This window comes from Schistocerca serialis, chromosome 12 (genome assembly GCF_023864345.2).
Source record: "Schistocerca serialis cubense isolate TAMUIC-IGC-003099 chromosome 12, iqSchSeri2.2, whole genome shotgun sequence".
In the NCBI taxonomy this organism is placed as follows: Eukaryota; Metazoa; Arthropoda; class Insecta; order Orthoptera; family Acrididae; genus Schistocerca; species Schistocerca serialis.
The window spans coordinates 39,842,258-39,868,073 of NC_064649.1; the positions used below are offsets into that span (position 1 = coordinate 39,842,258).

Below are 25,816 nucleotides of genomic sequence, written 5' to 3' on the forward strand. Positions count from 1 at the left end.
ACCCCCCCTCCCATTTTGTATTCGGATCCCAAATCCTGGGCCCAGTCCTTTTGTCACAGAGATCGGCCTACAGTAGGTAAACGTCATACGACATGGTGTAAAACTGAACTTTTTTAAATATACCATCATCCGAAGCTCTTGCATAACGCACTGATAACGTCGCAGTCTACAGTGTAACAGCAAGTGGGTTCAAACACTGCCAGGTGGTGTCAATTTTTTTTATTTAAATCTTTATCAAAATGATTCCGATTATAATTATTTACAATTAATTGGTTTTGATCTATTGTTTTATTTTTAATCCTTTGTTGTGCCATTTTCATCATTGTACTGACTTTTCCATTTGCTCTTATTTTTCTTCCTATCATTCTTCTTTCTTTTTGAATCTGCTGATGTCGCCTATAACCTGTAAATGAGTTACAACCAGGATTGCTCATCAGTCCATATCGCATCAGCTCGCATGACGCTCGCATAGCAGAAGCGAGAAGTTACAGTTCCCTTTTAAAACTAAAAATATAAGTTTCCTCATACATGTCAGCTTTAAAATCTGTGATCAAAGTGAGCATAATTAATAGTTCTGCCGTAGTTTACTGACTACCGTTTTCCCGGATACATCACACATCAAGAGGTTGTAGTTAGGCTACAAAAAGCGTCGTCTGCAACAGTTCAGTCATTGGTCATTTAAAATCAGCTGTGGACAGAGCATATCACGTTTCTGCCATACCTAATGGCAACAGCTTCTAACAACGCTCCACATTATATGCATTTCAGCACTTGTGAAGTGACCTGCCGAGCAGTAGCCGATGTGGCAACACTGTAGTGCTGAGTGATAGAGACGTCAACAATCACGTACTTTTAAATTGACTATAATTCTTGTTTTTGGAACTTTTATGTTCCTTCTTCATTGAGGACAGACTGGGTGCTTTGAGACAGTTGGAAGGTAGTGACATTTCACTAAGACCCAAAGCTGAGGAGGACCTATGTGTTGTGAGGAAGAGGCGTGAGCTAGAAGAGGAATAGGAAGTTACAGATACAAACGGACTTCAGAAAGTAAATCACAAATTGTTATGTCAGGACAAGCAATTTTTACTGAATGCTGAGCTATGTTTCAAGGTGACACAGGTACATGATACTGTTTTTGAACATAGTACCAAGACTCTGTCAGAACATTTAACCAATTGTTCAATTCCTCAACAACAGAAATCCATTCCTCAGTCACAGAACCATTTTACAACTGCTGTGTGAATGTCAAATTTAAAAACTCCTCTCCCCTCCTCTTCCTTCTCCCACAATGTTCTTTCAGGTTGAGAAAAAGGAGGACATCACACAGTGGAAGATATAGAGTGTATAGCAGATGCTTCTCAAAATCCCACTGAAAATGTTGAAGCAAAGTTGTGAGGGTTGTTGCACTGTCACTCAAGAGAACACGGCCTTCACTTAATTTTCCACACCACCTTTCCTTTATGGCCATTAACCTTGCGTGTGTGTGTGTGTGTGTGTGTGTGTGTGTGTGTGTGTGTGCAGGTGTCGGTGATCGCGGAACCCAGTGTGAGCACAATTTCAGATACTGCAGATGATCTGGTCTGACAGAATGAGCACTGTGTACTGAGATGCACAGCTGCCGAGCAATGGCCACAATAGTGACAATGCGAGTGCTGCAAATCTGTCGCCTGTTCCCGATTGGCATCATCTGCGTCTGTTTGGCTTTGGGTAAATTGTTGGCACAATTTTACTACGCTTTGATGTGACATTGCATTTGGACCATATACTGCCAGAATTTCACAGTGGATCTGTGTACGATTTACATGTTTTTCCCATAAGAATCTTACTGTCCCACATACTTCAACTTTGGAGGTACATTTCCAGTTGCCAGGCCATTTCACTCAAACTCCGATGCACCTGTTATCTGTACCATACATGAAAATGTGTCTGCTCGAAACCTGGAATGTGTGCTCTCTTTTGACAGTGCATCATTCTTGTTGCTCAACAGTCTTATCGTGAATTGACACGTGTACCTTGTGCCTCTATGTACCTCACTGGTAAGGATAGTACCACTTTCAGTTCAAAGATGGTAGAAGGGACAGGGTGAGAAGCAAACATGGAGAGCAATTAAATGTAGTCCGAGTTATAAAAATACAAAATAGAGAGAAAGAGGAAGGTGGGCAGATCATCCGAGGTTGGAGAATGTAAAAGAAGTAACTGCGTAAAGAATAAGAATGTTTCATGGGGCAAAATAGGTGAGTGAGTGTTAACCCAAGTTTAATTTGAGATGGTGGCAGGATAAAACGACACATCTGAGCACAAGTTTCCATCTCTGGCATTCCAGAAAACTAGCGCTGAGGAGGAAGCTCAAAATGACTGATGTGGTGTCGCGAGCTCTCGGTTCCTTCGAGTTGTGCAGCTGAGCGTGCTCAGCAACTGGGTACTGAGTGTTCCCAAGACAGAAAGTTGTTCTCTGTCCATTCATTTAGCAAAAGTGGTTACTGAAATTATTACAGGCACTAATAAATTGTTTTAAAAACAATAATTTTTTACTAAACTTCGACAAATCCACTATATGCAGTGCGCAACTTGCAAGAGGTTTCTTCCCAGTATATATATAAAACACAATAAACATACAGATGGAAGAGGTTGACAGTGAAATTCTTGGGACTACAACTCTATAGGATTTAACATCCCATGGACAATAAGGTCATTAGAGTGTTAGAACTCACTGATAAATTCAGTTGGGAAGAGCATACCACATAACCACTGAAGTACCTACACAAATCTTTATTTGAAACATGGGTATTGTAGTACATAGATGATACAAAAATAAAGAAGGTGGCTTATCTCTTTCACTTTCATTCTATAATGTCCCATGGATTCATTTCTTGAGTTACCTCATCAAGCAAACATTTCTGCAGTACAAATGCGTGTAAATACAAATTATATTCTGAGAACGAAAGTTGATAGTCACCATATAGCGGAGATGCTGAGTCACAGATAGGCACAATAAGAAGATTTTCACACTTCACACTGCGAGCAGCAGCACCAGTGCATGATGGGAGTGGTGACTGGGTGGGGGAAAGGAGGAGGCTGGCGTGGAGAGGGCGAAGGATAGTATGGTGGGAATGGCAGACAGTGAAGTGCTGCAGGTTGGGCAGCAGGCGGGGGCGGGGGCGGGAGGAAGGGAAGTAGTGGAAAAGGAGAGAAATAAATAAAAGTAAAATTAAAATAAAATAAATAAAAAGGGGCTGGGTGTGGTGATGGGAATGACGACTGTGTAGTGGTGGAATGGGAGCAGGGAAGGGGCTGGATGGGTGAGGACAGGAGAGTTACGGGAATGTAGGATGTATTGCAGGGACAGTTCCCACCTGTGCAATTCAGAAAAGCTGTTGTTGGTGAGAAGGATCCATATGGTACAGGCTGTGAAGCAGTCAGTGAGTGAGAGTTGCATTTGCGTGAGTGTGGGTATCATAGAGAAAAAGCTATTAGCTGAAAGCTTTAAGTGTGAAAATCTCTGTTGTGCCTATCTGCGGCTCAGCATTCGGCTATATGGTGAGTAGAAACTTTTCTCCTAAGAATATTGTTACATTCCACCCCGGATTTTCCATTGTTTGATAAATACAAATTATTTGTAGTAGGAACTCGAGAACAGCTCGCCCAGGCCTATTCGATGAACTGGAGATACTAAATACTGCTTCCCAATACATTTATTCCTCAATGAAATTTGTCATAAACATCAATCTCTTTTTTAGGGTGCTGTAAAGCAAATGGTAAGAACAGAACCCTGGTACGATCACTTTGCTGTTATGTGTGTGCCTGTCCGACAGTTCAGAACCTTTTTTCTCAGAAATGGGTGGCAGTATCAAGTTGAAATTTTCGTCAGGTATGAAGATCTACAGTCCCTTGGTGGTGTAATAATTTAAGCTTCTAAGATAATGCAACCAAGAGATACGGCAATGTATGACATCTTCTGATAATTGCAAACTCACTCATCAAAACCTGTAGATGAACTACTTACATACATGCTGGGTCATGTGAGCTAGCAGCAAATTGTGTGCCTTGAAAGAAAGATGTTGCAGGATTGAATCTCAGCTGGATTGTGGATGCCCGAGTCTTTGTTTGAAACTGGCCTTCACCTCTGAATGATTTGAGGAGTCGCCAGAAACAACACTAGTTTTGGATTCTACATTACATTTTAGGTCCCCTTTCACTGGTCACTGGAGAAGGTTAGAAACATGCAAGTCGCTGAGTGGGCATTCAATACAAAGACTTTGAACAAAGCCATTGAGACACACACAAAATAATAATAATAATAATAATAATAATTATTATTATTATTATTATTATAATTTTTCTTTTTTTTTTTCTTTCCTGTCTCAGACGTTATGTCTGGTTAAAAATGGAAAGTGACGCGGACCTTGATCAAGCGTGACTTCCTTTTAACTGTACGGTATGTGTTACATTGCATTTAGGAACTTTCGGGTAATTGAACATGTATCAATAATTACAGATTTCTGTAGTTGTATATATATGTTTGGATGTAGCTGTATTGCGTTGATGTACTGGTGGATATTGTGTGGTATGACTCCTGTAGTTGATAGTATAATTGGTATGATGTCGACTTTATCCTGATGCCACATGTCTTTGACTTCCTCAGCAAGTTGGATGTATTTTTCAATTTTTTCTCTTGTTTTCCTCTGTGTATTTGTTGTATTGGGTATGGATATTTCAATTAGTTGTGTTAATTTCTTCTTTTTATTGGTGAGTATGATGTCAGGTTTGTTATGTGGTGTTGTTTTATCTGTTATAATGGTTCTGTTCCAGTATAATTTGTATTCATCATTCTCCAGTACATTTTGTGGTGCATATTTGTATGTGGGAACATGTTGTTTTATTAGTTTATGTTGTATGGCAAGTTCTTGATGTATTATTTTTGCTACACTGTCATGTCTTCTGGGGTATTCTGTATTTGCTAGTATTGTACATCCGCTTGTGATGTGATCTACTGTTTCTATTTGTTGTTTACAAAGTCTGCATTTATCCGTTGTGGTATTGGGATCTTTAATAATATGCTTGCTGTAATACCTGGTGTTTATTGTTTGATCCTGTATTGCAATCATGAATCCTTCTGTTTCACTGTATATATTGCCTTTTCTTAGCCATGTGTTGGATGCGTCTTGATTGATGTGTGGCTGTGTTAGATGATACGGGTGCTTGCCATGTAGTGTTTTCTTTTTCCAATTTAATTTCTTTGTATCTGTTGATGTTATGTGATACAAAGGGTTGTAGAAGTGGTTATGAAATTGCAACGGTGTAGCCGATGTATTTATATGAGTGATTGCTTTGCGTATTTTGCTAGTTTCTGCTCGTTCTATAAAGAATTTTCTTAAATTGTCTACCTGTCCATAATGTAGGTTTTTTATGTCGATAAATCCCGTTCCTCCTTCCTTTCTGCTTATGTGAATCTTTCTGTTGCTGAATGTATGTGATGTATTCTATATTTGTGGCATTGTGATCGTGTAAGTGTATTGAGTGCTTCTAGGTCTGTGATACTCCATTTCACTACTCCAAATGAGTAGGTCAATATTGGTATAGCATAGGTATTTATAGCTTTTGTCTTGTTTCTTGCTGTCAATTCTGTTTTCAGTATTTTTGTTAGTCTTTGTCTATATTTTTCTTTTAGTTCTTCTTTAACATTTGTATTATCTATTCCTATTTTTTGTCTGTATCCTAGATATTTATAGGCATCTGTTTTTTCCATCGCTTCCATGCAGTCTCTGTGGTTATCCAATATGTAATCTTCTTGTTTTGTGTGTTTTCCCTTGACTATGCTATTTTTCTTACATTTGTCTGTTCCAAAAGCCATATTTATACCATTGCTGAATACTTCTGTTATCTTTAGTAATTGGTTGAGTTGTTGATTTGTTGCTGCCAGTAGTTTTAGATCATCCATGTATAGCAAATGTGTGATTTTGTGTTGGCATGTTCCAGTAATATTATATCCATAAGTTGTATTATTTAGCATGTTGGACAGTGGGTTCAGAGCAAGACAGAACCAGAAAGGACTTAATGAGTCTCCTTGGTATATTCCACGCTTAATCTGTATTGGCTGTGATGTGATATTGTTTGAATATTACGTGTAGTTTTTCCATTTTTTTCCATTTTTCATTACTATGTTTAGGAACTGTATCAATTTAGGATCTACTTTGCATATTTCCAATATTTGTAGTAACCACGAGTGGGGTACACTATCAAAAGCTTTTCGCTAATCAATGTATGCGTAGTGTAGCGACCTTTGTTTAGTTTTAGCTTGATGTGTCACCTCTGCATCTATTATCAGTTGCTCTTTACATCCTCGTGCTCCTTTGCAGCAGCCTTTTTGTTCTTCATTTATAATTTTGTTCTGTGTTGTATGTGTCATTAATTTCTGTGTAATGACGGCAGTTAATATTTTGTATATTGTTGGTAGGCATGTTATGGGGCGATATTTTGCTGGGTTTGCTGTGTCTGCTTGATCTTTAGGTTTCAGATAAGTTATTCCATGTGTAAGTGTATCAGGGAATGTGTATGGGTCTGCAATGTAACTGTTAAATAATTTAATAGAGGGAAACATTCCACATGGGAAAAATATATCTAAAATCAAAGATGATGTGACTTACCAAACGAAAGCGCTGGCAGGTTGATAGACACACAAACGAACACAAACATACACACAAAATTCAAGCTTTCGCAACCAACGGTTGCTTCATCAAGAAAGAGGGAAGGAAAGACGAAAGGATATGGGTTTTCCCTCTCCTTCCCTCTTTCCTGATGAAGCAACCGTTGGTTGCGAAAGCTTGAATTTTGTGTGTATGTTTGTGTTTGTTTGTGTGTCTATCAACCTGCCAGCGCTTTCGTTTGGTAAGTCACATCATCTTTGTTTTTACATATGTTAAATAATTTAGTTAGATGTGAATGTGTTGAGGTGAACTTCTTTAGCCAGAAATTTGCTATTTTATCTTTTCCAGGGGCTTTCCAATTGTGCGTAGAATTAATTGCTCGGGTGACTTCATGTTGCAAAATTATCACTTCAGGCATTTGTGGTATCGTCTTGTACGTGTCTGTTTATGCTTTTATCCACCGTGCATGCCTGTTACGTTGTAACGGGTTTGACCATATGTTGCTCCAGAAGTGTTCCATGTCTTATGTTTGGTGGGTTGTCTACTTTAATGTGTGTGTGTGTTATCTATTGTCTGATAAAATTTCTTTTGGTTTATGTTGATTGTTTGGTTTTGTTTCCTTCTATTTTCACTTTTTTTTTTGTATCTCCTTAGTCGTTTGGCCAATGCTTGTAATTTCTGCTTCTTTTCATCTAATTGCTCTATCACTTCTTGTTGTGAGATTTTACCTAACCTTTTTCGTTTTTTGTCCGATATTTCGTTTCTTATAAATTGTGTTAGCTGTCCGATGTCTTTTCTCAGTTTTTCTATTCTGATCTGTAGCCTGTGTTGCCATGCTGGTTTGGTGGGTTTCTTCTGTGTTGGTTTGTTCTGATCTCTGCCTAGTGTGTATATTTAGTGTAGCGAGTGCTCCTATATAAACCAGTAGTTGTAACTCTTCCATAGTTGTATTTTCATTTATTTTGTTGTGTATGATTGTGTTGATTGTTGTTGTTGTTGTTGTTTCGACTTGTGGGTTATTTGGTGGTCTATGCAAGAATGGTCTAATGTCTGTATTTGTGTCTTTGTATTCTATATATGTCAGATGAAATTTTTCTTCTATATCTAACATGTGTGTCACTTCGTGTTCTATTTGTGCTTGTTCTGGTGGCTGTCTTAAGATTTTGTTTTCCTCTGATTGTTTAGTTGATGCGTGTTGTTCTTTGTTTGTTTGCTCTCGGGTGTTCGAGTCCATTACTGTATTTTCTTCTTCTTCTTATTGCACATTATTTTGTTCCGGTATTTGTTGTACTTGTTGTTTGATGTTTTCTGATTCTAACTGGGGTATCCTACAATAACACCTTTTTTTCCTTTCAGATGATACATATATATTAAGCAGTAGTTTGACCACAGTTTTGAACGTCGATAATTTACAAGGAATAACATTAGTATTATTAGCACACTTTGAAATATTAAGTAATTAAAAATTTGTCATTTATAAAGCTTCATAAATTTAAATCAATGCTATGTTAAAAACATAAAATTCCCTGAGATTTTGCAAAATTCCTGAAATTTCCTGGGTAAAATGTAATTTCCTGAGAATCCCAGATTTTCCAGAAGAATTGCCACTCTAATTTTACCATTTGACATTATCCCCTATTGTATATTGACCAATTTTTAATGCTACTTGCATTTTTATTTTCCATAACAGGCCATCCAGTTGCACTGTAACAATTATGACGAAGTTTTTGATAGTAACCCATAAATGCCTGTGATTGGTTAAACAATGTAAGTTCTCTTTCATTTTACATTATTTCAATTTTTATTTCATCAAATAAACTACTAAAGATTGTTTTTATATTTGCATTTTAGTGATGTTACACCTGGCATACATTTTAGACACTTGAAAATGCTTACACAATCAAAACTGTGCAATTGTGAGAAAGACCAAATTAACGAATATTCTAATCAGAGTAACAACGGCCAGTGTGGCAGATTTACTGTGGGTGACAAGGGGACAGAGAGGGAGAATCAGTTGTTGAACCCACTCCAACTAAAATGCACTGTCGAACAAAAAAGTGAAGTGTCCGGAAGGGGAGGAGGAAATGAAGTGATACTTCATGTTGAGTGGATATGCAATATCTGTATGATATGCAGCCCCTCTGGCCAGGATGCATGCACCGACTTGACTGGGCAGGACGTCATAATGCAGTTGTATCCTCTCCTGATGCAAACTGGTTTGTAACTGTTGTAACTTGTCCTCAATATCATGGATACGGATACTGGAACCGAGTTGACATCTGAACTGGTCCCACACATACCTTGTTTGGGATATGTCTCAGAATCTTACTGGTCGCTTAGAGTTTGCAGACACACGTGCCGTGAGTGGACAAGCATTTTCCTGCTGAAGAACGGTCGTACGAGAGGAATGTGGGATGTTCGTGATGTACCATTTGCCATAAGAGTTCCCTCGATCGTGGCGGCGATACGGGTCAATGGGGCACTCGACATCAGGGTCATCAGCGCCCTGAAGAAAAGTCAGCATGCAAATCTCACGGGTGGGGACAAAGGCTGTCCCCACATGCAGGTTCCCTCAGTCACCACCAGCTGAGACAGGAAGTCGCACCCGAAGTTGCCCACACTGTGATGCCAGGAATAACACTGCCGTGCCTCTCTTAAACACTGTAAGAATGGGACTTCTCCCCAGGTCGGAATGACTCGGCGACCGTGGTCATCCTGCGTAGTTTGCCATTCGTAAGCAATCCTTATTTCCCAGTCAAAGCAGCACCACTGCAAATTCAGCCATCTGTGTCGAGATATTAATGGCAATCCACCCCCTGGACAGTAATGCTGTAGTCCAATCCCTAGCCAACGCTGTGGAATGACACAGAATGTTGCACAATGTCCATTACCTGTTCTCAGATGACAGGCACAGATGTGAAGGTGTCAGGGTGTGCTCGGTGCATAATACCGCAATTCTTCCTCACGGTAATCAGACACAGCAGACTGGAACCTCTACGGGAAGTATGCCTTGCCCCACAGTCCGACATTGGGCACTGTCACATGTGAAGGCCCCTTAAATCGGGATGTTGCATGACCCAAAAACCTGACCATATGGGGATCCACAATGAAACCCCTTTAAGGTGTTGATAATGCTGTTTCACAGAGTTACACAGTGTGCTTGTGTTCTTCACAGTAATCACTTAATGTCCGATGCTGTTTGTTTTCTTTATACAACTTACCAGGGTGGTAGCAACACTAAACACTAACAACACTATTATGGCCCTTCTAACTGTCACAGAATTGCTGCTCTAATCATTTACATATCTGCCTATGATGTTTTTGTATACAAAGTTACTTTGACCGTGTGTTCCGATTGCTTCACTTCTTTTGTCACGCAGTTTATTAGCAGTCTTATGTATTCTCGTCTTCTGACATGTTGCACATTATGGAGGATCTCCTGACTATGGATCTATGGAACGAAAAGTATATCTTATCTAATCTAGTCTAGTCTAGTTATTGTTATTCCAATAAGAAGGGTTGTGTAGTAAAACCACATTAATTAGTAAATAGGAGATCTAGTTTTACAATGTACACATTTCATGTTGTAGGATTTACCAGTGGTGGGACTGAAGAAAGTTTAGAGGTCATTGCCAATTTTAACATACGCATGCAATACACATGTAACTTTAGTGGTGATATTTTACTACAGTTCTCCAAATTATCTCGATAAACTGCCCATAAGCCCTGACTTCACTCTACATTAAGGATAGTGACCCAGCAGCTCACCTAGTCACACACAGCTGGGACTCTCTCGACGATGCAGCGCACAACCGCTGCAGCCGCGAGGGCGGCATACGGCTGCCACTGGGAGCCTGCTGCCCCTGGACGGCCGCCGTCGCGGTAGTCAGCAATACCGCGCGCTACGAGGAAGCTGTCTCTGCATGACCCAGTCACAGCATCGAGCACTGCGTCGAACTCCGAGTCAAATGCGAGTGCCCCCGTCTCGTGGGCCAGCTGCTGCCTCAGCGCTTCATCGCGAGCTACACCCCGCCCGGACGCAACGGGAGACAGGTGGAGCCATGGACAGCCTTTCCGCCTACAGAGATCATGAGAAATACTTTAAACACGACAACTCTACACACTGCGGCTTCAGGGACATGGATTGAGCCAAGTCGTGCATCAAAATGCAGAAGCTGCCACTGGCAGCTAATTCTGTAAAGCATACTGACAAAACTGTGACTAGTACTAATCTACTCGAACTGATAATTATGGTAATGTCTTCTGGAATATACAATGGAAAGTTCAAGAAGGAATAACAACAATATGGACAGCACTGATAGCTACTGAACACGTCGAGGTAGTGTTGAGTTGCAAGCAGGCACAATGAAAAAGAACACTAGAAGTATTTTTCAGCTTTCAGACACAGTCCTCCTTTGGGAGTAGAACACAACAACACTCAAAGACATGGCCACTGTCTCCACGCACTTAGGCCACCTGCAACTGCATCTGACAAGAGCAGCAATCTATCTGGGGAGTGTAGTGGAGGGGGGGGGGGGGGAGTTAAGGAAGAGGCATGGGATGGGGAGGCAGAGGAAAAGCTGGGCAGGGTTGGGGAAGATCTAGTGCTGTCAGTGGGGGCATGCAGGAAAATGTGGGGACACAATAGGTCTGCTTGGTGCAGCACCGGGAAGCTTTATTTGAGGGCTGGGATGAGGGTGGCGGGGGGGGGTGGGGGGGGGGGTGTTAAGAGTGGGGAGGAGAAAAGATGAGAGGAGGAAAGGACTTGTAGGTGTGTTGGCGGGACAGGAGGTATGTGTATACGACAGTGGGAGTAGAAGAGGGGATAGACAGGTGGAAGATAGTGACTAGAGATTGTTGAGGCCAGAGCACTTACGGGAACCGAGGATATGGTGTAGAGAGAGTTCCCTACTGCATATTCAGAAAACGCTGGTGTTGATGGGAAGATTGTAGATGGCAATTAAAGTGAAGCACATCATGACTGGTGGCACATTCAGCGGCTAGGTTGTCCAGCTGTCTCTTGGTCACAGTTTGGTGGGGGCCATTCTTGCGGTCGGAAAGTCTAGTTGTCATGCCCACATAGAATGTAGCACAATTGTTGCAGTTAGGTTTGTAGCCCACATGGTTGCTTTCACAGGTTGCCCTGCCTTTGTGGTAGGGACAGAGATGCCAGTGACAGGACTGTAGAAGACGGTAGTCAGAGGATGTATGGGGCAAGTTTTGCTTCTACGTCTATTGCAGCAGTATAAGCCGTGAGGTAAGGGGTCAGGGATAGGATGGAACAAGGATGGACAAGGATACTGTGTAGGTAACGTCGGTGTGAAATACTACTGTGGGAGGAGTGGAGAGGATACTGCCAAGATATAATCAGAAGCCTGGCAGAGAATGTGATTCAGTTGCTCCAGTCCTGAATGGTACTAAGTCATGAGGTGAGTGCTGCTTTGTGGCTGGACAGTGGGTGTGTGTGAGGTGGTGGATGGCTGGACAGACAAGGCATGGGAGATTCCATTCTGGACAAGGCTGAGAGGGTAATTTCAGTCTGTGAAGGCCTCACTGAGATTCTCGGCATATTTGGAGAGGGACTGCTCATCGCTACATATGCAACGGTCACAGGTGGCAAGGCTGTATGGAAGGAACTTCTTGTTATGGAATGGATGGTAGTTGTCAAAGTGGAGGTACAACGGATGGTTAGTAGGTCTTAGCCATCCTTGTGGTGGATGCTTACATGGAGGAAGGTGGCTTCATTGGTTGAGGACGGCAGGGTGAAGCGAATGGGGAGGGGGTTCAATGTTTTAGAGGAATGGATACCCTCAGTCCATATCATGAAGATGTCATCAGTGAATCTGAACTAAGTGAGAGGTTTGAGACTCTTGATGGTTATGAAGGATTCCTCTAAATGGTTTAGGAATAGGTTAGCACAGCATGGTCCCATCTGATGTCCACTGCTGTGGCACATGTTTGTTTGTGCATCATTACTTCAAAGGAGAAGTAATTATGGGTGAACATATAGTTGGTCATGGTGACCAGGATGGACGTTGTACATCAGGAGTCAGTCAGACGTTTGGAAAGGTAATGTTGCCAGACTGTCTTCCCCAACTGGGAGTTCTGGGGGACTTTTCCATAACTCTCCCCATTTCCTAAATCTCGTCACTCCTTTTCCTTCATCCCTCTTCCTTTCCCTTCAACCCTTCTGTCAAAAGGGGCCACTGGTTCTGAATGCTTGAATACTGTCCTAACTTTTATATATGTTTTTCCTGCCGCTACTTGGTGAGCATATTTCTTCTATCCATCCAATTACATAACCTTTATAAAATAAAACAGTTGTGAATGCATTTACACCCATTGTGTAATATTCTTCATGTGTTGGAGGAAAAAGTGATAGCAACCACCATTCAGTCAAAGTTGGTAAAAGTCCTTTAGCTCTACGTAAACATCTTTTTAACACCAAGGCTTTCTTCTTTTAGAAATGTATCAACCAGCCTGGTCTTCTAGAAAATTCACTGTGCTTTTGTTTTCACATTTAACAGCTATTTTCAGCAACGAAGGAGCTGATATGGGACCATTCTGAAGCCTAGTTCATTTGAGCCAAACATCTTCATGTATCAACATATTTCCTGATGCATTAATTTCTATTTTACTATGCTCACGTTAGCTTTCCTCCCGAATCACACTTGTCTAACAGTAGCTAGATTTAAAAACTCTTTAATATAGTCTCTTCAGAGTACACTTGAGACTGTCATCTACCAGTTTACTACTTGCAGATCGTGTCTGCTGGCAGGCATCTATCCTCCTCTTAGTGTGTGACAAGCTTTCTACACCAAAAGTTAAGTAATTTTTTTACTGGTTTTCACTTTTAGAAGGCTTTCTCTTACATTCACGTTTACACTATGAACTCTCTTAACAATATATTTGCAATCTAAGAATTATCAACTTTATACGATTACAAAGACAGCTGTAGCCTTCAGTTACATCAATCAGAGCACAGACATGTTTACACTGCGAGTGCTTTTCGATGTCTCTAAAGCTGACAAGTTACTGTATAATGGGTTAAAGTATGTGAGATTGTACACTGCAGATAATTCAATTTATAATTTGGTTTACTAGTATTTTAACATCCCCCTTTCTTGCTTTTAAAGCAGATCATCTGACGATGACTTGGTAAGAAGTCAAAACCAGCATCGATATCATTTGTGCAATGTGCGACTGGAAAATATACACACATCACTAAAAATTTTGCATCACCCATTTATTTAGAATTTGTGGCATGGAGGGAGAGGGGAGTGGGAAGGGGGGAGGCGGGATTGCTCTGAGGCTTGCATACATATTAATTTGCAATCTGTCAAGATCACCAAATCAAAAAACATTTGTGTAACGACACAATCGCTTGTTACCATGGGGAGGTGGAGGGATGTATCACAGCAGTCCTTATCACCAACAGTACACAGTGGAACACACCTTCGCACAGTTGCAGGCAAGAATTCTTCGTGGAATACCACTGATGAGATCACCAACAAATCTACCCTGGTCCAAATTGTCCCACTCTTCAACAGCAATTCTGTGTAAATTGCATAGGGTACACGACTGTTGTCAACGACCAAAAATAGTTTGTTCAATCGATCCAACGCATGCTCGATTGGGCTCATGTCCAGGGAAATGACAGGCCACTCCATTCAGGTGAAGGAGAATGTTTATGAGAACAGCATGCAAGTTGTTATCCATCAAGATAAATTGCCACCAAACTGCTGGCGATATGGACCCACTAACGCAGCGAAACTGTCCTCAACAACCACACGAGTGTATAATGGGTATATGTAATGCCACCCAAAGATTAGTCCACCAACTCTTGGTCTCCCTCTACGATTTTTACCCTCCACGCTGCCCTCCAATGCTAAATTTGTGATCCCTTGATGCCTCAAAACATGTCCTACCAACCGATCCCTTCTTCTAGTCAAGTTGTGCCACAAACTTCTCTTCTCCCCAATCCTATTCAATACCTCCTACGTATGGTTTCCTTTATAGATGAACCACACTTTTCCAAAAATTCTCCCAATAAACTGAAGTTCAGCATTCACCTCCCTAATCCTCACATGCTCATTCCATTTCATATCGCTTTCCAATGTTACGCCCCGATATTTAAATAATGTAACTGTGTCAAGCAGGACACTGCTAATGAGATACCCAAAAATTACATCCTATCTCCCCCCCCCCCCCCCCCCTCCCAAATCTGCATCAACTTACATTTTTCTTCATATAGAGATTGCTGCCATTCATTACACCAACTAGAAATTTTGTCTAAGTCATCTTGTATCCTAAGTCCCTCAACACCAACTTTCCTGTACACCATAGCATCATCAGCAAACAACTGCAGATTGCTGTCAACACATTTAAGAAATTATTGTCCTCCAGGTCATGACTAAATACATAGCTGAAATTGCAAACACACAGCGTAACAATCAGGCCATTTATAAACACAGGATGTGAAACAATGGACATTAACGAGTACAGATGAGCAGCAGCTCAGCATGTTTGAATGCAGGATTTTGCACAAGATCTATGGGACAGTTCAGGATAACAATGGTTTCTGTAGATCTAGAACAAACACTGACTGCCTCATACAAGCAGCTGACATTGTTACGAGGGCTGACTGAAAAGTAATGCCTCCACCTTCTTAAATCTTTAACAATTGGCAGCATTGGTATGCAGCATGTATTGGCTTGTTCCGTGGCCTCTTCTCTACAGCTCCAGTTGGTGGGAAGCATTAGCACTGATCGGTTGTGTTGTTACAGTGTAAAGTACGGAAACCTGTACAGATGGTCAGTCTATGCAATTTAAGCAACGTGTAGTCATTGAATTCTTGACACCAGAAGGTGTCACCCCAAAGGAGATTCAGAGAATGAAAGCAGTTTATGGTGATTGTGTTGATGTGAGTACTGCGTGTCGTTGGGCGTGTAAGTACGAGGGTTATTCCAAAAGTAAGGTCCGATTCGCCGTAACTATTGAAATTTGGCGCCAATGACAAAACACGCATGCGCGCCGACTCCCGGCAAGCCTTGCGCGTCAAACGCCGCCATTCGCTTTGTTACTGTTGCTGAGTGTAGTTCACAGTGTCACTTTACAATGTTTAAGACAATTGATCAGCCCGCCGATTGTGAAGTAAGGGCAGTGATACGGTTTTTGTCTGCAAGAAACAATTCAGCGGCGGAAATCCATCGGCAGATTACTGAAGTGTACGGTCCTAACATAATGAGCGACAGTAAAGTGCGCAAGTGGGTGCGAGCTTTTAATGAAGGACGGGATAATGTGCACGATGAACCACGGTGTGGCCGACCATCAGTGATTTCAGACGATTTGGTCAATGCGGTTGACAAAAAAATTCGTGAAGATCGCCGATTCACTATTACAGACGTAGACATGCATTTTCCGAATGTGAGTAGAACAACTTTGTACAGAATTGTGTCTGAACATTTGAAGTTTCACAAATTGTGTGCCCGTTGGGTTCCCAGGCTGCTTACTGAGCCCCAACGAATGAAAAGAATGGCTTTTGCTCTTGATTTTTTGGAGCGATATCATAAGGAAGGTGACAGTCTTTTAGACAATGTTGTCACAGGGGATGAGACATGGGTTTCTCACATCACTCCAGAGTCTAAACGTCAGTCAATGCTATGGCGTCACACGTCATCGCCAGTCAAGGTCAAGGCAAAGCAGACAATCTCAACACGTAAGGTTATGGCGACTGTGTTCTGGGATAGACGTGGAGTATTGTTAGTCGACTTTATGGAGAGAGGAACAACGATTAATAAAGCCACCTACTGCGCTACCCTGACTAAACTTCGACGTGCAATCCAGAATAAGCGACGTGGTCTTTTGTCGTCTGGAATCTTGTTGTTGCATGACAATGCCAGACCCCACACTGCAAATGAAACGCAAGCTCTGATCAAGAAATTTGGATGGGAACAGATGGACCATCCTCCTTACAGTCCGGACCTGGCGCCAAGTGATTTCCACCTGTTCCGTTACTTAAAGGAGTTTCTCGGCGGCAAGCGCTTCGACACAGATGATGAAGTGAAAGAAGCAGTTAAGGACTGGTTATCGTCACAGGCGGCCGATTTCTATAACATGGGCATTCAAAAGCTTGTTGAACGATGTGACAAATGTTTAAATAAGTATGGAAGTTATGTAGAAAAATAGATAAAGATGTAAGGAATGTAAATAAAACAATTGTTTTGAAAAAACATTTTAGTTTTGATTTTTTTTTTTTATAACCGGACCTTACTTTTGGAATAACCCTCGTATAATGATGTTGAGGCGCGAACATCTGACCCGCGTAACAAACAAAGAGTTGGATGTCCTGTGGCAGCAACCACTTGAGTTTCACAAGTAAAATGTTGACAGATTGATTCAGGACGATTGTCGTATCACTCAGAGAAAAATTACAAGCACAATATGAAATGTTTTCCTGCAGCATGACAATGCCAAACCACACAATTCATGTGCCACCACAGCAGAACTTCAGAGACCGAATCTCGCCACCGTACGGCATCCTCCATACAGCCCAGATTTAGCACCGTCTGACTTCCATCTGTTCCCAATAATGAAAGATGATCTGCAGTAACATCATTATGCTTCTGATGAAGACGCTGAGAGAACTAAGAGACTGGTTTCAGAAACAGAGTGTCTACTTCTACTGTGACAGCTTCAGAAAACTTGTTCATCATTGGCAGAAATGTATCCAAATGGCTGGCGATTATGTGGAAAACTGAATATTGGTAATTAATGATCATACTCTAAGTATTATTTCTGCATTTTATTTATTAAACTATTCCCATCCAAATCCAATTAACGAAGGTGGAGGCATTACTTTCCATTCAACCCTTGTAGATTAATAAGAAGTTAGAATAGCCTGGCTTCGGCATGTCCTTAGGGTGGATACTGGAAGGCCAAATGAAAAAAGACAGAGAGGAAGGCCACAGAATCGGTTGACAGATGATGTGGAAGAAGATATAAAACCTCTCAAGAATCAGAAGATGGCAGAGAAACACACTTGAGAGAGCAGAATGGAGGAAATTTGTTGAAGAGGCTAAGACCCATGCAGAGTTGTAGTTACATAAGGTGAACAAGAAGAAGAAGAAGAAGAGTATGTTGCACTGTGTTCCACAAAACTGTCACCATGAATTTTCTGGCTGACATGACAGTCTTTGTGTTCTTTGAAGAAGAGTCACTTGAAGCAATCCAAAACAACTGCTGCTCAGTTTCTGGAGTATAATGGCAAACCCATGTCACAGCGGTGGTGCAGTTCACTTATATTGCAGTGAACACACTTTTGAAGTTGAATCCCAGACTCACTTGTTGTTGTTCATCAAGATTCATGGAAGCCATTGGGATGAAAATTTTTTCATTGCCAACTTGTTACTTTCCATTTCTGTCAAAACATTTATGGCCTTAGCTACTTTGTGCACTTTTGTCTATCAGTGAGAATTGTGTGGTGGATATTTTCAGCGATTTCTTTCATACTGTCTGTGCTGACCACCTTGGGCAATTACTATTTAAACTGGATGTTCAACTGTGGTTAAGAAATTGAACCAATATCTAATTGATGTCAGTGATGGCAACGGGTCACCACAAATAATATAAAACTTTGATTTTATCCTGCCCATGTTTTCCCATCTACAAGTCAGTCACTAAATGATACAGCAATTTTTCAGTTTGGTGAATACCATATAGCAGAAGTTATTAAAACAACTGAAAAATCCAAACCAACTTATAAATTATTGTATTTTCATTTGAGGTTTGTCTTGCAGATGGCAGCACCAAAAAATTGCATTAGCAGATCTGTCTTCAAACACTGGTACTTGAGGATGAATCAACTAGCATTCGAAGTACAAGAAGTAAGATGGGATGCCTACAGCTGTCAGATGTATCACACATGCTAGATGCTGAGCTTAGTTATTCCTATCAAAGATGGTATAGTCATTGTACCTGTGATTTTCAGCACCTTCTTGTGGGGATGGGTGGGCCACTTCTATGAGATCCCGTTCTCCAATAGCCATGTACAGCTTATCTGAGTCAGCGGGAGGCTGAGAGAAATCGTGTTCGGACTCTGACTGCAACGAGTTTATTGCTTCCCGCATCAACTGCATCCACGGTGGTTCGTCCCGAGATTCTGCCTGTGAAGTAAATTTGAAAGTTTGTTCACAACTGTATTCTTTATTTTAAGACAACATCTATTATTAAGCTCACATTTAAAAAAATCTTCAAATGAAGAAGAAGAAGAAATGTCCAAGGACCTCTTGACAGAAGCAGTGGAAACTGTTTTTTGAGACACCACATAACACTTGCTAATCTGCTTTAAAAGTATGTAACATGGCTGACCACGAAACAAAATTATGAAATTATCAATGCCAAGACTTATGATTAACCCAGTTCACTAGAGTGTATATAACATACATGTTATATGGACTGCTAACATGTTCACTTTTGTCTCCATTTGAATAACATTTTTATTTACTTTACAACAATGTAGGAACAGATAGATTGCTCCTTACCACAAAGAAGACACATTAAGTTGCAGATAGGCACAATTAAAAGACACACAAAGCTTTTGGCCACAGCCTTCATCAGCGAAAGAGAAACAGAGAAAAACATACCATTCATACACACAAGCAACCACCGGTGACCACCACAACTCAAGCCAAATGCAGCTATCAGATGGGATGGCAGCAGAAATCTGGAGGGGGCAGGGAAGGGGAAGGTATAGTAGTGTGAGGGTGGGGGAGACACAGAGGAAAGCTGTCTGATGGAGTGTGGAAGGATCACAATGCCAACAGGTCCCGCATCAAAAGGTAATGGGACAGAGAGCGGGGGAAAAAGGGAGCAAAAAGGCAGAGGAGTGTGAAAAGATAGGTGGATCCACTGGCAGAGGACAGCAAATAAACAAGGTGGGAGATGAGAATGGGAGAGGAGATGGTAGGACAGGGGGGTTGGAAATTGTTGGGTGGAGGGTGTGGGGACAGTATGTTACTGTAAGTTGAAGCCGGGATAATTACGGGAACGGAGAATGTGTTGTGAGGATAACTTCTATCTGCACAGTTCAGAAAATCTGGTAGTGAAGGGGAGGATTCAGATGGCTCGGGTAGCGAAGCAGCAATTGAAATCTATCATGTTATGCTCAGCTGCATGTTATGCTCGGCTGCATGTTATGCAACAGGGTTATCTACTTTGCTCTTGGCCACAGTTTGGTGGTGGCAGTTCATCCTGGTGGACGGCTGGTTGGTAGTCATACCAGCTTCATAACTTGTCCGATTTCAATGGCTGCTTCACTACCCGAGCTGGCTGCTTCACTACCCAAGCCACCTGGATCCTTCCTTCCACCACCAGCTTTTCAAAACTGCGCAGATGGGAGTTATTCTGACAATATAATCTCCGCTCCCATAATTATCCTGGCTTCAAATTTACTGAAACATACGAGGGACACTCCAAAAGAAATGCACACTATTTTTGTAAAAATACAGTTTTCATTCTACATGTGTGAAAGTTTTACAGTGTGTAGATACATCCTTCCCACTTGTTTTCAAACTTAGTTCAACCTGCTCCCGTGAGTGGCACCGTCACTGCATGTCTTCAAGATGGCTGCTACACTTGACGTTCGTCAGAAGCAACGTGCTGTCATAGAATTCCTGTGCTGTGAAAACGAGACAGTGGGAAACATCCACAAGAGTTTGAAAAAGGTGTGTGGAGATGTTGCTGTCGATTGCAGTACAGTTGGTCAGTGGGCAAGCAGGTCACGTGATGAAAGCAGGCATGGCAATATTGAGGATTGTCCTCGCAGCAGCAGGCCTCGTACTGCACACACTCCAGACAATGTGCAGAAAGTTAACGAATTGGTGACTTCTGACGGACACATCACAGTGAACGAATTGTCACACTATGTTGGGATAGGGGAAGGAAGTGTTTGCAGAATACTGAAAGTGTTGGCGTTGAAAAAGGTTTGTGCCAGGTGGGTTCCCAGGATGCTGACAGTGGCTCACAAAGAAACAAGAAAAACTGTACGCAGCGAACTTTTGGAACAGTACTCGTACAAGAATGGTGGAGATGAATTTCTTGAAAGAATTGTGACAGGTGATAAAACATGGCTCCATCATTTTACATCAGAGATGAAGAGGCAATCAATGGAGTGGCATCATGCAAATTCACCCAAGAAAAAAAATAATTCAAAACCACACCTTCTGCAGGAAAAGTTATGGCTACGGTGTTTCTTGATTCCGAAGGACTGTTGCTTGTGGACATCATGCCAAGTGGAACCACCATAAATTCTGATGCATATGTGACGACACTGAAGAAACTTCAAGCTCGACTAAGTCGTGTTCGACCACATCGGCAAAAGCAGGATGTTTTGCTGTTGCATGACAAGCAGGGCCACATGTCAGTCAAAAACCCATGGAAGCAACCGCAAAACTCGGATGGACAACACAAACACCCGCCTTACAGTCCTGACCTGGCTCCATGTGACTATCATCTCTTTGGGAAACTGAAGGACTCTCTTCGTGGAACAAGGTTTGAAGATGACGACTCCCTTGTGCACGCTGCCAAACAGTGGCTCCAACAGGTTGGTCCAGAATTTTACCATGCAGGTATACAGGTGCTGGTTCCAAGATGGCGTGAGGCAGCTGAGAGGGATGGAAATTATGTGGAGAAATGAAAATATTGTTCCTAAAGGATGTATCTACACACTGTAAAACTTTCGAACATGTAGAATAAAAGATGGATTAAAAAAAAAAAAAAAAAAAAATAGTGTGCATTTATTTTGGAGTGACCCTCGTACTATCCCCACACCCTCAACCCAACAGTTTCCACCCCCCCCCCCCCCCCCCCCCCCGCGTAATATAATCTCCTTCCCATTCTCAGCTCCCAGCCTCTTCGTTTACTGCACTCTGCCAACACACCCGCCCATCTTTGCCTGCTTCTCCGTCCCCACGCAACTCCCTGTCCCACAAACTCCTGACACTGGGCCTGTTGGCATTCCAGACAGCTCTCCTCTGCCCCCCCCCCCTTCCAACCCATACACTACTATCCCTTCCCCTTCCCCTTCCCCATCACCCTCCAGATTGTTGCGGTCATCCAACGTAACAGTTGCATTTTGGCCTGAGCTGCCAGAGTTGGTAGCCATGAGTGTGTGAGATGTGCTTGCTTTTGTATACAAATGGTGTGTGTTCCTCTGTTTCTCTTTTGCTGATGAAGGCTGTGGTCGAAAGCTTTGTGCAGGTGTCCTGTAACAGTGGCTCTCTGCAACTTAACGAGTATTCTTTATGGTAAATAGCAATCTGTCTTTTTCTACATTGCTGATATTCCTACATGGAGTTTTCACTGTTTTATTTATTCACAGTCACATAGCACAATTATGGCTTTAAATTTATTAATTTTAAGCAAATTTATTTCCACAGAATACTTCAGAAGAACTGACATATCATCAGTTCCTGGAATCGGGTTTTCTTATTCGTTTATTGTAGAAACGTTACAGGAATAATTTTCGATAGTGTATAAAAACTCTGTGAAATAGTCATTATGAAAAACTACATTGTAACTAGGATGGGGATCCTTCTCACTGCTTCCAAAGTGATATTCTGCCGCCCGGAAAACCTACACAATATCTTCATCCATCCCTACATAACCCTTGCTCCCAACGCTTTGCCTCATGGTTCTTATCCATGTACTAGACCAATGTGGAAGACCTGTCCCACACATCTTACCACCACCACCACCACCACCACCACCACCACCACCACCACCCCCCATCAAAGGCAGGGTTGTGATACCAGTCATGGGATCTAGAAGCTAAGCTGCAACCACTGTGCTCAATTCTATGTGGGCATGACCACCAACATGCTGTCTGCATGAATGGCCACCAACAAACGGTGGCCAAGAAACAACTGGACCAACCTGTTGTGAGCTAGCCACCCAACATGCAGTCCTTCATTTCAATAACTGCTTCACAACCTGTGCTATCTGGATCCTTCCCATGGACACTAGCTTTTCTGAACTGCGCAGGTGGGAATGCTCCCTGCAATATATCCTACATTCCCGTAACCCTACTGGCCTAAACATTCATTAGTCATTGTCCTTATCCATCTAGCCCCTTCTCTGTTCCCACTCCAGCACTACACAGTCTTCTATTCCACCAACACACCCAGTCTTTATACTTCTCTCCTTTCCTGCTACCCCACCTCTCTCCCCTGCCCTCCATCTAACCTCATGGCTGCACCTAGCTGCACTACTCTCTACCTCATCACTGAATGCTCCCGGCAGTACTGGACCAGCCCCCATCCCTCCCATGCTATCCCTCCCTCTCCCCATTGCAGCCTCCTTACACGCAATGAGCTGCCTCTCCCATAATGCACTGATGCTCACAGTCTCGCTCTGGCTGCCAGGGACTGTGGTCATGTGCTTGTGTGTGTGTGTGTGTGTGTGTGTGTGTGTGTGTGTGTGTGTGTGTCAAAGCTTTGATGGCCGAAAACTAACTTTCCAACCGTCTTTTTGATGTGCCTTTCTGCAACTCGCATCTACACTATATGACGAGTACCAACTATCCTTTTCATTGAATTATTGTATTTGGTAACACAAACAGTTGGACCAGTCAGTGCAAGAGCTCCAGTCATTGCATGTTGGTAGAAACTGTCTGCCATCTGACATCTGCAAGGTAGGAAAGCCAACCACTATCGGCAGAGCTCCAATCGTAGCATGTTGACGGAAACTATCCCCCGCCAGGCAGTTGCAGGGTAGGCACGCCAACTACTATTGCCAGTAGTGGTTGGCATTCTGACCCTACAGCTACCCAGTGGCGGACAGTTTCTGCCACCATGCGATGATTGGAGCTCTTGCACTGACTGGCCCAACCGCATGTGTTACCAAATACAATTATTTCTTACACCTGAAGGTGGAATTTTAAAATCCTGAAACAGGTCATGGTTTGAATACGTATTAGTACAACTGAAGTGGATCTCTCTAAATCAGTTATCATGCCTCTCATTTGTAGATGTCCTATGTACCAAATCTTGTGCAAGATACTCACTGGTTACTTTATGGAGATAAACAACTTTCACCACAAAAAATTCTATCTATAGCTGTTACTTGCAGTACCATCACAAATCCATCATGCTTATCAGATCAACATCTAATGGACACAATGTCATTGCAGTCCAAATGATGAAGCTTATTGTTGACTCACTGCTACTACTCACTACAATATATCTTCAACCATTCCTTAACCACAAGTGTTTTCCTTGAGGCCTGGAAGCAGGGGCTAGTTAAGCCATTACCAAAAAAAGGACATTGGCACAACACACACTGATTACCAACCTATTTGCATTCTTTGTGCCCTGTCCATCATCTTAGACTATATAGACCACGGCCTGCTAACACACTAACTACAGACAACCTACTAGATGAATACTAATCAGGTTTCTGTACACATCAGAGCACAACATCTGTCTTAACAATACTAATAGATGACCTGAGGCTTGCCATGGATGCACAAGAGGTGATCATCAGATGCTTCTTAGACTTCAACAAAGCCTTTGGCACTGCTCACTTTGACATTTTACTTGCCACACTTAGCAGCCTAAATTTCTTGTCAAGTGCAGTGCAGTGGTTTCACTCAGACCTGACACTTCGCCAGCAATACATCATGTCTAGCACCACTATGTCTCAATGGAGGCAGGCAGTATCAGGCATCCCCCAGGGTTTGGTATTTGGTCCTATGATCTTTCCACTGTACATCATGATGTGTCATCAATTTTATCATACTGTAAATACCACATGTAAGCTGATACCAGCAGCTGTAACTAAGTATGAAACCGATAAACCTGAAGATACTTATCAACAATCTCAATACAAACCTGTTTGCACTATCAAAATGGACACAGGATATAGGGTTGAAGTTCAACCCTTCCAAAAATGAAGCAGTACTGGTTGGTTATTCTTGCCCCATTAGCCCCAAATATCTAGAATCCTTACCATCTTTAACCCTGAATGGGGCAAATATCAACTTCTCTCTCTCAGTAAGGAGTCGAGGAGTAATAATGGATGAAAATCTGAATTGGAGTGAGCAGATAACAGCAATGTGAAAGAAGGCTTCAGCATCTCTTCATGCCCTACAAAAATATAACAAAGCTCTTCCCTCCTGATTTGGAAAAGAAGGTTGTACAAACACTTATACTTCCAGTTATTACAGATTACAGCGATGTTATTTTGCAAGGCATTTCTCAGGAACATTCACGGTGCCTGGAAATGGTTAGGAATGCCTGTGTTCATTACATCTGTGATGTTAGACTCTACGATCGTATTTCACCATTATATGCACAGTTATCCAAGCTGCATGCAGAAAAGGGATGAGATTTCAGTTCTCAGTCTTCTCTACTGTCATCTCTCTCCTCTGAGCACTCTTGTCAGACTGAACTGAACACACATGTCTGAACAACATGACAAACACCTGTTCCCATGAGAGTAAAATCCTTTCTGTCCCACACCACTGTTCAGCTACTTCCTTGAAGTCAGTCTCAGTAGCAGTAACCAGACTCTGGAATACCCTCCTGCATTATATTAGAGAAATGGATAACATCTCCAGCTTCATAAAACAATTAATGACATATGTACTAAAGCAACAATAATGATTACTATCATTACTGTATGCACTTGTTGCACCTGTACACCCTTCTTCGCAACCATATCTTCCACATTTTCCAGTACAGGGTGCAGCCAACTGCAGGTGGTGGCTCATGTCAGTACCAATGACTTGAGTCACTTTGGATCGGAGCAGATTCTGTCTGGTTTCGGGTGGATAGCGGAAATGATAAAGATTGCCAGTCTTGTTTCCGAGATTAAGGCGGAGCTCACCATCTGCAGCATCGTCGACAGAACCGACTGTGGTCCTTTGGTGCAGAGCAGATTGGAGGGTCTGAATCAGAGTCTCAGGCGGTTCTGTGACTGTGTAGGCTGCAGATTCCTTGACTTGTGCCATCAGGTGGTGGGTTTCTGGGTTCCGCTTAATAGGTTAGGAGTCCATTGCACACAAGAGGTGGCTACACGGGTAGTGGGGGCTGTGTGGAAGGGACTGGGCGATTTTTTAGGTTAGAGGGTCTCAGAGAACCACAGAAGGGGCGTCCGTCAGAAAGTGGGCAGGT

The 25,816-nt window shown here is 42.1% G+C and overlaps 1 protein-coding gene across 3 annotated transcripts in view; it reads right to left on the bottom strand.

Moving 5' to 3' along the window:
- LOC126428138 (uncharacterized) overlaps positions 1-25,816 on the bottom strand; it is a 125,372-nt gene that overhangs the window by 13,186 nt on the left and 86,370 nt on the right. For all 3 annotated transcript variants that reach the window (XM_050090041.1, XM_050090040.1, XM_050090039.1), the window contains 2 exons: positions 18,621-18,808; positions 10,413-10,722 (listed from right to left, as the gene is read on the bottom strand). In XM_050090041.1, the coding sequence (XP_049945998.1) occupies positions 10,413-10,722; positions 18,621-18,808 (498 nt within the window). The remainder of the gene's footprint in view (positions 1-10,412; positions 10,723-18,620; positions 18,809-25,816) is intronic.